Source organism: Lepeophtheirus salmonis, chromosome 7 (genome assembly GCF_016086655.4).
Source record: "Lepeophtheirus salmonis chromosome 7, UVic_Lsal_1.4, whole genome shotgun sequence".
Lineage (NCBI taxonomy): Eukaryota > Metazoa > Arthropoda > Copepoda > Siphonostomatoida > Caligidae > Lepeophtheirus > Lepeophtheirus salmonis.
Window position 1 is genome coordinate 9741688 of NC_052137.2, and position 12842 is coordinate 9754529.

The 12842-nt window shown below is 29.1% G+C and overlaps 1 protein-coding gene across 2 annotated transcripts in view; it reads left to right on the forward strand.

Moving 5' to 3' along the window:
* The window catches only part of LOC121121923 (putative receptor-type tyrosine-protein phosphatase mosPTP-1), a 145217-nt gene that overhangs the window by 119543 nt on the left and 12832 nt on the right, over positions 1-12842 (forward strand). The window contains exons 9-11 of one of the 2 annotated variants that reach the window (XM_040716915.2): positions 379-784; positions 1942-2356; positions 4534-4635. In XM_040716915.2, coding sequence (XP_040572849.2) covers positions 379-784; positions 1942-2356; positions 4534-4635 — 923 coding nt within the window. The remainder of the gene's footprint in view (positions 1-378; positions 785-1941; positions 2357-4533; positions 4636-12842) is intronic. The other variant, XM_040716916.2, reaches the window with a different exon arrangement.

Here is a 12842-nt window from a genome sequence, read left to right on the forward strand (position 1 = left end):
AAGGCTAGATCGATGCTTATGTTTAATGTAAAAATGTATGTATGTTATATACATACAAAGGTATATAAACAAATATTTGCATTTAACAGAAAAGTTTTGAATAAGCTTTCATATTTTATTCTCTTTATGTGAGTAATTTTTTTATTTTTTTGTGAATAGAAATAAATTTAAAGGTAGTGAAAAAAACGGATTCATAATTTATTAATTCAAAAAAAAAAGTACTACTACATGTTATTTATGTTTATATTATTATTGAATAAATTATAATGAACCATGGTCTTTAAAAGAAATGTAATAATTTATTTAAGGTATGTATGTATATATTTTTATACTATTGAAACTAAAGAAATAGTAATTCCCTCATTTTTTAACTTATAGGAACAGATGAAATCCTCATAGAATGGACTCGACCCGACATTGCATACACACCAATCAAGTACTATCAAATCCGTTTTCGCTCTCGTGATGGAAGCCACGAAGAAGAGATTCGCATCGATGTGGTCAATGACACAAAACGCAACTTAGCCTCTCTCTCTAATCTGACAACCCAATCTGTTTATGAATTCAGTGTCATTGCTGTGGTGAGCTCTAAAATAGATCCTGTTAAGACATATGCAGGTCCTCCATCCCCTATTAAGAGAGTCTATGTTTATGGTGAATGTGATCCTCATCAAGCTTTTTCTAAAGTACCATATCAGTTTGAATATAATGCTGGAATTCTCTCTGGGATCATTTGTACCGCGGCAAGTCTTATTCTCATTGTACTCATCACCATCATTTGCAGGTAATGATACCTTGGGTTTTATTTTTGTATATTCTTTTTGGAAGAAAAGGATCAAACGCGTTTTATAAGCAGGAGTAGATTAGTTGGAATAATGCTTAAATATATACATGACATCATAAGAATCAGGGAAGAGCTTTATACAAAAAATAAATTGATTTACTTCAAAAAAGAGTATTTTTATCTGAATACAGTCTTAAATGCAATTGAATGCCCCAAAAGCCTATAAAAGGACTGTTTCTCCTATAACTGTCAATATACATATTTGTATGTACAAATAGGGAGATACATATAAAAGTAATAATTACGAATGGGTGACAATCAAGATGAATGAAGGAGAGCGAGAAAAAAAAGTTTATATGTCTTCCTATTTTTTCTTTTATCATACAAACTTAATACTTATATAGGGTGGACCCTAAATGTTGTAAAAAAATTTCTGAAAATAAACATATTCAACTCATGGAAATTTAGAGATCTCATTGTTAAAATTTTTGGAATAAATTATTGATTAATCGTAAACGAAGTTTGCTTAAAACATTTGTTGGTCATTTTTCATATACAAGAGAAAAAAAATGTAAAAAGATACAAGAAATTCCTCAGTTTGCTGAAGTCTGACACACCTCCTAACATTGTTTTACTGATGCTAAAGTTTTTTCTATGATTTTCTATTCAACCTCACAAAATGATTGGGATTTTGTCAGTAAAATGTTTGATTGACTCTGTTGGATATATTGGATGCAAAAACCAGAGTCAATGATGGTATAGGAATTATAATCTGATGGATTGTAGAATCTGGTTCATTCTGAACTTTCCTCTGACGATGGCAGGTGCCTACTATGATGCCTTGTCTACGAGACTCAAGGCTGAAGTTTCTACAAAACGGAACCATTTTGACTTTTTTAGAGAATTATTACTATAATATTCCTTAGTATTAATGAAAAATTTTAGGTTACTAATTATAGAAATACAAAGTTATTTGTGATGATATTTTTTTACAGTATTTAGGATCCACCCTGTATATGAGAACAGGAGATATTGAGAAAAGAAGTAGGTTCGAAAGGTGTAGAGAAAATAGAAAGTTAGGAAGGAGGGGGGACTTAGGATTAGAAAAAAAAGAATTTATAGGATGAAATGTAACAATTTTTTGTATTCTTTTTCAGAAGACATCGAAGCCATTATGAGTTCCTTGCACTTTCTCCTCGCAAATATTTAGGCTCTGGTGGACCAGGTTGGACTGGTGACCCAGAATCTGACATCCCTGTAGTCCTTTTCCCGAAACATGTGACAGGTCTACATGCTTCCCATGATATGGCCTTTCAAAAGGACTTTGAAGCAGTTCATGATAGTCGAAAATGCCAAAATACATCATCATCCAAAGCAGCATCTACCTATCCGGATATATTAAATGGGAGGGAATGTTCGAGTCGGTCTCCTATACTAGTGGATGGTTGGGCCATTTCGAGAAATTATATTTGTCTCTTGGGAGAAATCCCATTCACAACTGATAGCACGTGGCGTTCCATTTGGGATCAAAGAGTTTCACTTATTGTCACACTTTTGACACCTATAGCCAAGGTAAGAAACGAAAATTGAAGTTATAATTTGATAATATGTCATTTTCCTATTTGGCCTTCCCCCTCTTGTTCTACTACTAGTAATAATAATACTAACACAATAAAATCTGCATTATGACATTTTCCCACTTTTTATACACACACATATATTTTGTTCTAGCAAATTTTATATGTAGTTATCCTTCAATACAGAAACATAAAATAAAGGGAAGAAAAACTATCAAAATACAATTTTTTATGACTGATCATATAATGAGGTGCATGGAGGGAGTGTAATTTTTATAGGGTATATTTCTATAATTAATGCTTAAATTAAAGAAATAAAAAATATGAGTAAAGTTAGCCACATACCAATATGTAATCAAATAAGTATATCTTGTAGGTACAGTGCCGTTCGTCTTTTTTTTTTCTTCCTTGCAATCCATTGCCCTCAAACATCCTTCCTCATAAAAAAAGGAGTAATATCCTAGGCAATAATGAGTGTATTTTAATGGTATTGCTTCTCAACACTCCATGAGTTATGGGTATATGTAATACCTATATTTGATTTATATATATAGTGTTCTTTATGAATATTTTGTATGTAACCATACCTACCTTACATTCATATATATATATATCCCCCTCTATACATACGTAGGAATATATATATATTGTATTATAATATACAAGTCCCTTCCCAAGTATGAGAGGGAATGATTATTTTATTGTTGATGTACAAACGGTCTTTGTATTCATAAAAATTGGTGGAATAAAATACCATAAAAACCAGGGGAATCAACGTCCCCTTATAACAAGAAAGATTGTGGTTTTCCTTACAACCTCTTCATAAAGGAGGATCATTATTAGGTATCTTAGATATTCATACCTAGTGTTGTATTGGTCCTTGTTTATTCAGTCCTATCCAGTTCAGTTATAGAACCAGTACTCTCAGTCCTTTGGAGAAATCCTTGAGACTTTTTAGGTCTTCAGAACTGTCAGTATAGGAACTCATTGAAAAAAGAGGTAAGATAGTTACCCACGTCATCAAGGACCGAACACTACAATTACTTATTTTTTATCTATTTATTTGGTCCTTGTAAAAGTTGTGAAGGAGCTCTACTAGTCATTTGCATAGGTGGAAGATAAGTTTTTAGGGTTCTAGATAATTTTAAAAGGAAGATTTTCAACACTTGTAATTTTGCTTCGAGAATATTTTCCCACATGAATTATTCGCTGCCTTTTTATGTTTGTATATTATCAGTTTTAACTTTACTGCTGTATCTGGATCAGATTAATTATAAAGCTAGGAGAAGAAGAAAAAAGGAAAATAATATCAATATGATTTACTATATCAAGCATTGATTAATGAACTTTATAGTCAGCCTTCGGCTTCCTTTATTTTGAATTGTATACATTAAGTTGATCTATTCTTTTTTGGTAGTTCAAATACTGTTCCAAAATGGAAGAGTTGGTTAAAATTTGTATAAAATTACAACTACGACCAATATTATAGCTTTATAGGTGTACAAAGTTCATATGAGTTAACAAACAGGAATTTATAATCAAACGGATGATTCTCACCACAAAAAGTTGCAAACTTGGAGCTTGTGCTACAAGTATGAAAACTCATCAACTATTCCTTCTTTATTGTTTTTACAAACTATTTCCCAAATTTTTCTTATTTTCTTCTTCTCCAAGCTAAAAAATTAGTCTGATCGAGATACAACATTAAAATTCAAACCCATAATAAAATGACATGAAAAGGCGATGAATATGTCATGTGGGGAAATCTCATGGAGGCAAAATTACCAAAGAAAAAAGAAGTGGGCAACAAAATTACTGGTCACAATTTTAAGGGATTGAAGTAAAAATCGATGCAATACTACTCATACCCTTGTTGTTGTACAGGATCCTTTCTTTGTAAAGAGCCATGAAGTGTAATCAAGGATTAATTCCTTATCATTTTTTGTTTATGTCATTATTTCATATTTTATGAATTGTTATAAACTTTTTTTGGTGGATATTTATATATAAACAAAAAAAACTTTTTAAATTGTTTTATGACTACTAAAAAAATGTATTCTCCCTGAAGCATAATGTTCAAAATTACACTGTTATAAAGTACAGTAAATCTAAAAAATAAGCAACGTTCAACATTATTTACATATATGTATAAAGTTCTATTAAATTTTGCAGGATGATTTGAGTACTTTATCGGATGATACTTCCTTTGGAGATATAACTGTGAACCTTGTGAGTGATGATATACTTCCTGATTATACAATCCGGACTGTCAAGGTATAATAATTTATTGTAAATCAAAATCTTTATGTACATAAATGATTGATTGTGTTGTTGTTTTTTTGGGCAAAAAGAGGTGGCAAATTTATTTTTCTTAAATAATATTTAACTGATATACTTAAGTGTTTTTCATGATCAATCAATATATTTATTTATTTGATAGAGTGTATTTGTGGAATCTTTTTTTATGGAAAAAAAGGAAAATCCTGAAAAAAAATATTCCAATCCATTGAATTGTTAGAAGTACATTAATATATTGAAAAACATAATAATATTCCAATATTTGTGGTAATGTAAGATAAATAATTTAATAGAATAATAATTATACTACTTTAAATCAGGGCCATTGCCACGGGGTGTCTTCACCTTATGGATTATCGGAGAACAAAAAATAGGATGTCAGTCGAGAATTTTTATTATTTTTCCTATTGCTTGTTTTTTTTTTTTTTTTTTTTTGAAAAAGGGTTATTTTAAAAATGAAAAAACGTCATTTGATAAATATTACTTAAAATTTTAATAAGAAACACCGCTCAAAAACATTTTTATTTTTACATTAGAGAAAGACTAAAAGGGATGTCAGTCGAACAATTTAAAATAAAAAAATCTTAATAATTAAATCATTTGTAGCAGACATTTGTTAATGTAACTAAGCAAAGTGAATACAATATTTGTCATTTCGTTAGGTTGAGTGCTTATAAAATTTAGCTATAGCTGTTTCTATTAATACTTCATAATCATAATCGACTTCACCTTTTTTTCAACTTCGATGAATAGAGCAACAAACTAAATTTGATGTATTTTATACATACTCGATGATGACATGTTTATTATAGCAAATTGGATTTAGATTCTAGCTTATTATTACTTGTATTATAATTTTCATTAGCTTTTTGCATATTATCAATTGAGTCCGATTTGATTCCATGCACGAATTACATAAACAAGCTTTATTATGTTATTTTTCTTCCCTAACATTCTTAACAACTTTAAATGCGGTCCATGGGGAATAACAAATACTATTATACTGAGGAGTGTGCTTTTTTAACCCATTAAAAGAGGAACTTATAATATTTCTTAAATTTGTGATTTGTCTGTTAAAAAAAATATGTTATATATGTTAGCATACTTAAAACTGATATTGCCATTTCTTAGTAAGATAAAATCTACATTTATTTATTGTTACTTCAACTATAAAACACAAAAGGATTTTAAGCATGTTCATTGCAGTAGTTTAGGCGCATTAGTCAATTATTTGACTAATCGTATGAATTAAAGAATATTTTAGAGGAGAGGCAGGGAAAATTCAGAAAATAAATATGAATAAGTCGATTAGATTAAATACACCTTATACATAAATACTAATAGAATATATTAGACATGAAACAAATTTAAATTGTGGGTTAATCTTCTTGCCTCTAATGTTTATTTTTTTATAAAAGTCAAATAATCCATTTAATTATATTGCACTACAAAAAAAAAATCACACAACCCGATTATTTATTAAATATTATATAAGGAAAATAAAAGTTAAATCCAAGAATTAATCAAAATTGAACTTTTATTTGACAGCAAATCTTTTGAATTTGTAATATAAGGTTTATTTTCAAGTTTTGGCTATAATATAGAGCAATGGAGAAAAAAATATTAGCTTTCATTTATGATTCATCGTTTTAATGGATATATGTATGATTAGACACATTTTTTAAATACTGTATTTAAAATAACTTTATATATATTTTATCGTTTGAATGCAGAAATGTTCTTATCATTTGTAATTACTTTCTATTTTCATTAATGTAAATAGTTATTTTATTTAAAATAGGACTCTGAAACGAAGTTATACTCTCAAAACGTATTTTTGTTTTGTTTCAAAAGGCGTTGAAGACCATGCTTACTGTTATTTAAATGGTCATTTTCGTTTTTTATGACTTAAATAACAATGATAAATGTGTATTTTAGAAGGCAGGCGAAAACGCTGTTACATTGTGTAATATATAAAACGTTGAACTCTGTAAGCTACTTAAGTAGAAATTTCGGATCGGATTAAAAATATATAATCTGTTATTGCGGTAAAAGCGAGCAAGGAAATAACTTTTTATCCAAAAATTAAAATTTGTTGACAACTATTATGATTGGAATTTGAATACAATGAGGTTCTATCAGCCCATTTACATACGGAATATATAGTCATTTTTAGATATATTTTAGCATGTTATGGCAACCCCTGGAATTTATTTGTAATTAAACCATATGAAAAAAAAGAACAGCATTCAACCCACATGGCAGTCCCTTAATTTTAATTGCTTTTTCAATCAAAATACTCAAATATCATACCTACATACATACACATATATGGCCTAACTTTAGGCAAAAATGTCATAATAAATAATATATGTACATAGACTCACGTAGAGCATTGTGTGTATGTCATGATCAAACATGTCATGCTTACCTTGATTGTATATATATTATTATTTTGATTATATATTTATATTTAGTAATAAAATATAACTAACATTTATTGAAGTTGGAACGGGAAGGAGTACGTTCATATATGTTTGTATGCGCATAAAATTTTGATTGACACTTAAATAAATTTTGGAGGCGGGAATAGAGCTTAATCTTTTTTTTAATATAAAATAAATGTTTTGTGTAGTTGATAGACATTTTTAAAAGATGGTATTAGCAATATTTGTAAAAAAAAAATTATCATTTTTTTCGTGATCCATGATTTTTGTGGGTAGATACCTGTACATAACCAATTCAACATCAACTACAAGTACGAATGAATCATGACTTACTTACACTCTACTCCTGATTAATACCATTGAATAATGTATTTCTTATAAAAATACTCATGTAATACAATATATACCACTGCAAATATATTCTATGTGGATAAAAGTTTAAACTGTGATATTTAACTTTCAATATTTGGGGGAATATATCTTCACCAATATTGAAATTACGAAATTAACATTATCAAGACACTAGGATTGTCAGTTTCCTATTAAAATGTATGCTTCTACTAAATTACCAAATTTATAAAATACATCTTTTAAGTATTATATGATAAATTCTGTGCTAAACATTTCAAAGATACATATTTTGTTAAACTAAGAAGTGATACAGGGTACTAAAAAGTTATCTTATAGTAGTATTTGTCGTTATTGACGTAAAATATTTATAATTTTATATGTTACAAGATAATAATATGGATTGCACATTGTGTAATCCTGCAGCTAATATTCAGTCGAAAATTGTCCAACATTCATCACACTTTATAAACTTGAAAATTAGAGCCTCCAATATGCGCCTGTTATCTCCACTCATGCAACACAGCAGTTTTTAAGGTTTTAGATTTAGGCACTAATGGGTTTGCACTGGTTAAATGATATAGCCACAAAGCATTGTTTGGCACTAAATAAATTCACAACACATTAGAGTTAGCATATTTTTTCTACTGAAATATGGAAAATTATGGACTTATGATAAATAACTAAAAATTACAGCATCCAAATTTCAATTTAGCTCAAAGAGTTATAAAACTCATTTTATTGTAGTTTGCCAGTTAGTCTCTATTATTTCTAAGTCAACGTTATTTATGTTCTAAACAGCTTAAAATGTTATTGCAGGTCCTATAAGAATATAAATGAAACTATTGATTTTATCAAAGACAGAAAAATTAGACTACAATTATTAATTTAACAAATTCTGTAATATTAAAAAAGACTTATTTCATTCAAAAAATTCGAGTAAATGCTGATTTTCTATATATATGGTGACATATATGTGATGTGAAGCTGTCTAATTCTTTGAAAAAGGATTAGGATATTTAAAAAAAACTATAGTTAAAAGAGTACTTGGAGAGAAACACTGCCTCAGTTTTCATATATACAGAAGAAAAATGAACTTTTTAATGCTTAAATAACTCATGTATCTGCAAAGAGTTCTTTAATTATATAAAATACTTATGACTGTAACAGAGCTACAGATTTTTTTTTTTTGTGAACTGGAAAATTAATAGTAATCCTCGTATTGCCAGTAACTATTATTTAAATATATTAGAAATTCACTATTATTGTACATAAAAAAAGATTATACATATATGTATATTTATTCTAAAGTAAATACAGCCATAATTAAGAAAAAAAAGTCCTTAATCTTAATTACATTTTGCAATTGAAAATAATTATTCTTTATTAAAAAAAAAGCTTATGTCAATATTGATATACTTAGAAATTTTATTAAGGGTTTAAGGAGGCACTGAATATTAATTTTAATATTCATATGATTATCTTCATAATTTTCAACTAAGCAACTTGAGGAGTCCCCCCAATGGCGAATATTTTTACTCACATAGCTTTCATATAAGTTTATGTATGAATATTTTGAACATTTAATTAAAATGTATGTATACCGGATTTCATGAGTTCTTAAGGATATTTATAGATGCCTGAAGCATATGACATCAATAAATAGGATGAAAATAATGCCATGATTAAAAATGTAATAATACATGTATGTTATAAATATGAGTAGTACTCAACAAAATGAATAGATATATTTGAGAATCCATGCATTCCTTTGCTAGCTTCATTTAATTAAGATTAATGTCTGATATCATTTCCATTTCTGTCATTGTATGTATGTATACAGTATATGTTGACTAAAAATGTTTGGACCAAGGAGTCATTTTCATTATATGTAGGAACATGACGAGACATTATGACAATGATAAATACTTATTCGTATCTATATGCAATAATGCAATATGTATTGTGATCATACCTTGATGACAAATTTCAAGAGGACACTCAATTACAACAAGTATTCCCAAACCCCTCATCTTTTATAATCTCCCACGTAGCGTCCTTAAATTGAATCAACAACAAACTTTGTCATATGTTCCCATACCAACATACATATTAATAAAAAAAGATATTTCCTTTTTTCTTAGTATAAATGACAAGATCCAGCTGTACAATATATAAGAGTTGCTCATTTCCCTAGAAATTATCCTTCAGTTAGATTTTGGGAGAAAATGGCCCTTCCATGATGAGATAGTAAATAATAACGTCTGCAAAATTTATGTATGTAATTTATTTCATACTAACGGGAGTACCTTTTATTAGGCGTCGTCGAATAGACAAACATTTCCAAAAATATAAAATATATCTACGCAAGTAATTTTTCAATGTTAATCAGGATTTTTCATAAGCACACTCACGCTCAATAGATAGATGCTCTCTCCTCAAGAATAAAGTAAGATAAAGACAGCTCGAGAAAAAAATAACAATATAGCGTTAGTACTAATGTGACAGTGAATCCTTTAGTCTCTAGAGCATTACCTACTTAAACCTTAGCTAGACGCTACACATGATAAATCATGGTGCTATTTTTTTTTCCATTGACATACTGGTCGCCTCTTTCCATAAAGTTTGTTTAATCTTAGCCATACTAATAGATCCAAATCAATGTTTTTATCTAGAAAATCAAGTTATGATTAAATTTGTCTATATAACTTTAATTAAATCTCTTATGAAAAAAATTATTTTCATATAAATGCAAAAGTAACATTAAATATCACATTTGACGTATTATAGCCTCCATCACCCACAAAGATGCCCTCTAATCTCTTCTTGAAAGATGTGCAGCACCCTTTCTTGACGTATTTTTCAGTCATGTCTCTCCAGTTCTCAAATGAGTTCTTTAGAGCATAAATATTGGAGTGGAGAATACGGCAAGCTTTGGCCTCAATATACACCCAAAGGTCATAAAAACAAGGGGTTTGTATCGAGGGAGTATGACAACCTCTGTTTTTGGGTGAGAAGACAAAAAAATCATTTTTTTCTTTAAAGGTTTAACTTTGGAGATACCATTGCTTAATTTAGTCAGTCAGGAAAGTCCTCTTCAGTATTACAAGGCTCTTCACCAAGTTATGCAAGATAGACTTGACAACACCAATGTCTTTCACACGAGAGAGTAGAGCGTTAAAGGATTGCCCTGCATAACTTTATTCACCTTCTCAGCATGAAGGATCTCCCCTTTCAGACTTCGAAACTTTCTTACCACTCCATATCTGCATTCACATTGTAAATAGTGAACCTAGACATGCTCACGAGCCTAGATTTTTTTACGCCAAAAGTGTGTGTACCGTAACTCAACTATCATGTTGGGATGGTATTTTCTCTATGAGTAGTGAACATTTTGAGCTCTTTACTTTGCCGGTTGAGTAATTTTTCTTTAAAATTAGAAAATTATTTGTTCCCCTTGGAACATCTTTTAACATCAAAAAATAAATGTGCAATTTTTTTCGGCTACTGGTTATAAATATCTTTTTGGGGATTATTTTTGTTGAACCACAATATTAGTATTTTAGCATTAATCGTGAAAAACTTTATCATAGGTGAATCTTTAAAAAGAATAGAATTTATAATGTGAAATAATTAAATACGAGCTTTCTCGTACTGCGTGTTATGCGCATCAATTTTGATTATCCTGTTCATTTTTATTACTCAAATCTCTTTTTTTGATACCAATTGTTAAATATATTATTACTAAATATACTTTTTTTGTTCATTTATTCCGAATAGGACAACCAATTTTACCAAGTTATAATATGGGACTACAAAAGCTGTCAATTAAACTCTTCAAATATTACCTTTGATTTATTATTCCTTAATTTGGTTAATTTTTTATTTAAGCATATTATTATATTTTTATTCTATAAGTTTGATAATTTTCACTCATTATGCATATTTAATTTCTTTTTTTTTCTCGATAAAACTAATCAGTTGACTTTGAGGAATGACTGCTGTGATAAAAGGTCCAGTGGGATTGTTTTAATCCTGGATATTAATAAATTGAGTATCATCCTGATTGAGATTAAGTGAACAGTATCTCCGAACACTCATATCTCCCAAATCAATTCCATCTCTTTTCTCCCTTATTTTTCATATCTCAATTGTTTATCTTCTTTCTTAGAGCTTAATAGTAAAGATAGTAGAACATGCTTAAAGTGCAACTAATAGGGAAACTTTTGGTTCATTTACTTGTTTGAATAGTACGTGAATTTTATGCCAATAAATTACCACTATGTCACATAATACCTGAGCTCGATGGTCCCAAAAACTGAGGCAACTCGTTTTCAGGTGACCTAGATTCTATTAATAATATACATCAACTTTATTATACGTTTATTAATAATTAATAGGGAAACTTGGGAAAATTATTTCTGGTAACGTTCACGACTTCAAATGTAGTTATAAATTCAGAAAAATAAGCAAAAGTTTCCCACTGCGAGAAATGTCTGAAAGTGTCGTTGATGATTTGTCTAATGATCAATTCTATGCTATTGCATAACAAAAATGATTATCTGAGGAATTGCAGATGAATAACTTCTTAAAATGGAAATCGTCATTGTTTCACATTCAGTATGACTCATATCGGCAAGTCGTTTTGTACGACTCTACATCTCAATGCATGAGTTGGCTGGAAATCAAACAAAAAAGTTGCAGCTTATAGTCGAGTTCATTGTGAATTTTTATTTCCATATGTGCTTCGAAATTAAAGAAGATTTTAATATTTTAACCGGTCCATCACATACGTTACATCAAATACAATTAATTGAGAACATGAAAACAAAAGATGTATTTTTAAAAGGATTAAAAAGTATCGCCATCAAAATTGTGGAAAAATTATGAGGTATGCTCACTCTAAGCATGTTTTATTATCTTTACTATCAAGCTCCAAGCAAGAAGATAAACAATTCCAGATACCAAAAATAAGAAATATAAAAGATGGAAGTGATTTGAGAGATATCAGTGTACACCCACACTATTTGCCAAAGCTCAATTTGGATGTTAATTCAATTATTAATATCCAGGATTGGAAGAATGTCATTGTTCCTTTTAACAGAGTATACATTCTTCAAAGCCAACTAATTAGTTTTGTCTCTTCACCGCATCGTCTTCTCAAACAACTATGGCACACACAAATTTGCGAACGTGTAGTAAAAGAAGTAACTAACGCTTCAGCTCAAATTTGTTGACAAGAGAGACGGGGGCGGATATATCAGAGCAAAATTAAAATTGTGTATAATTTCCTGTCTTAATGAAACAAATAAATAATTTAAAGGAATTTAGTATCCGTATTTGTTTTTGTTTTTTTGGAATGTTATAAAAAAAAGGAATTAAATATTC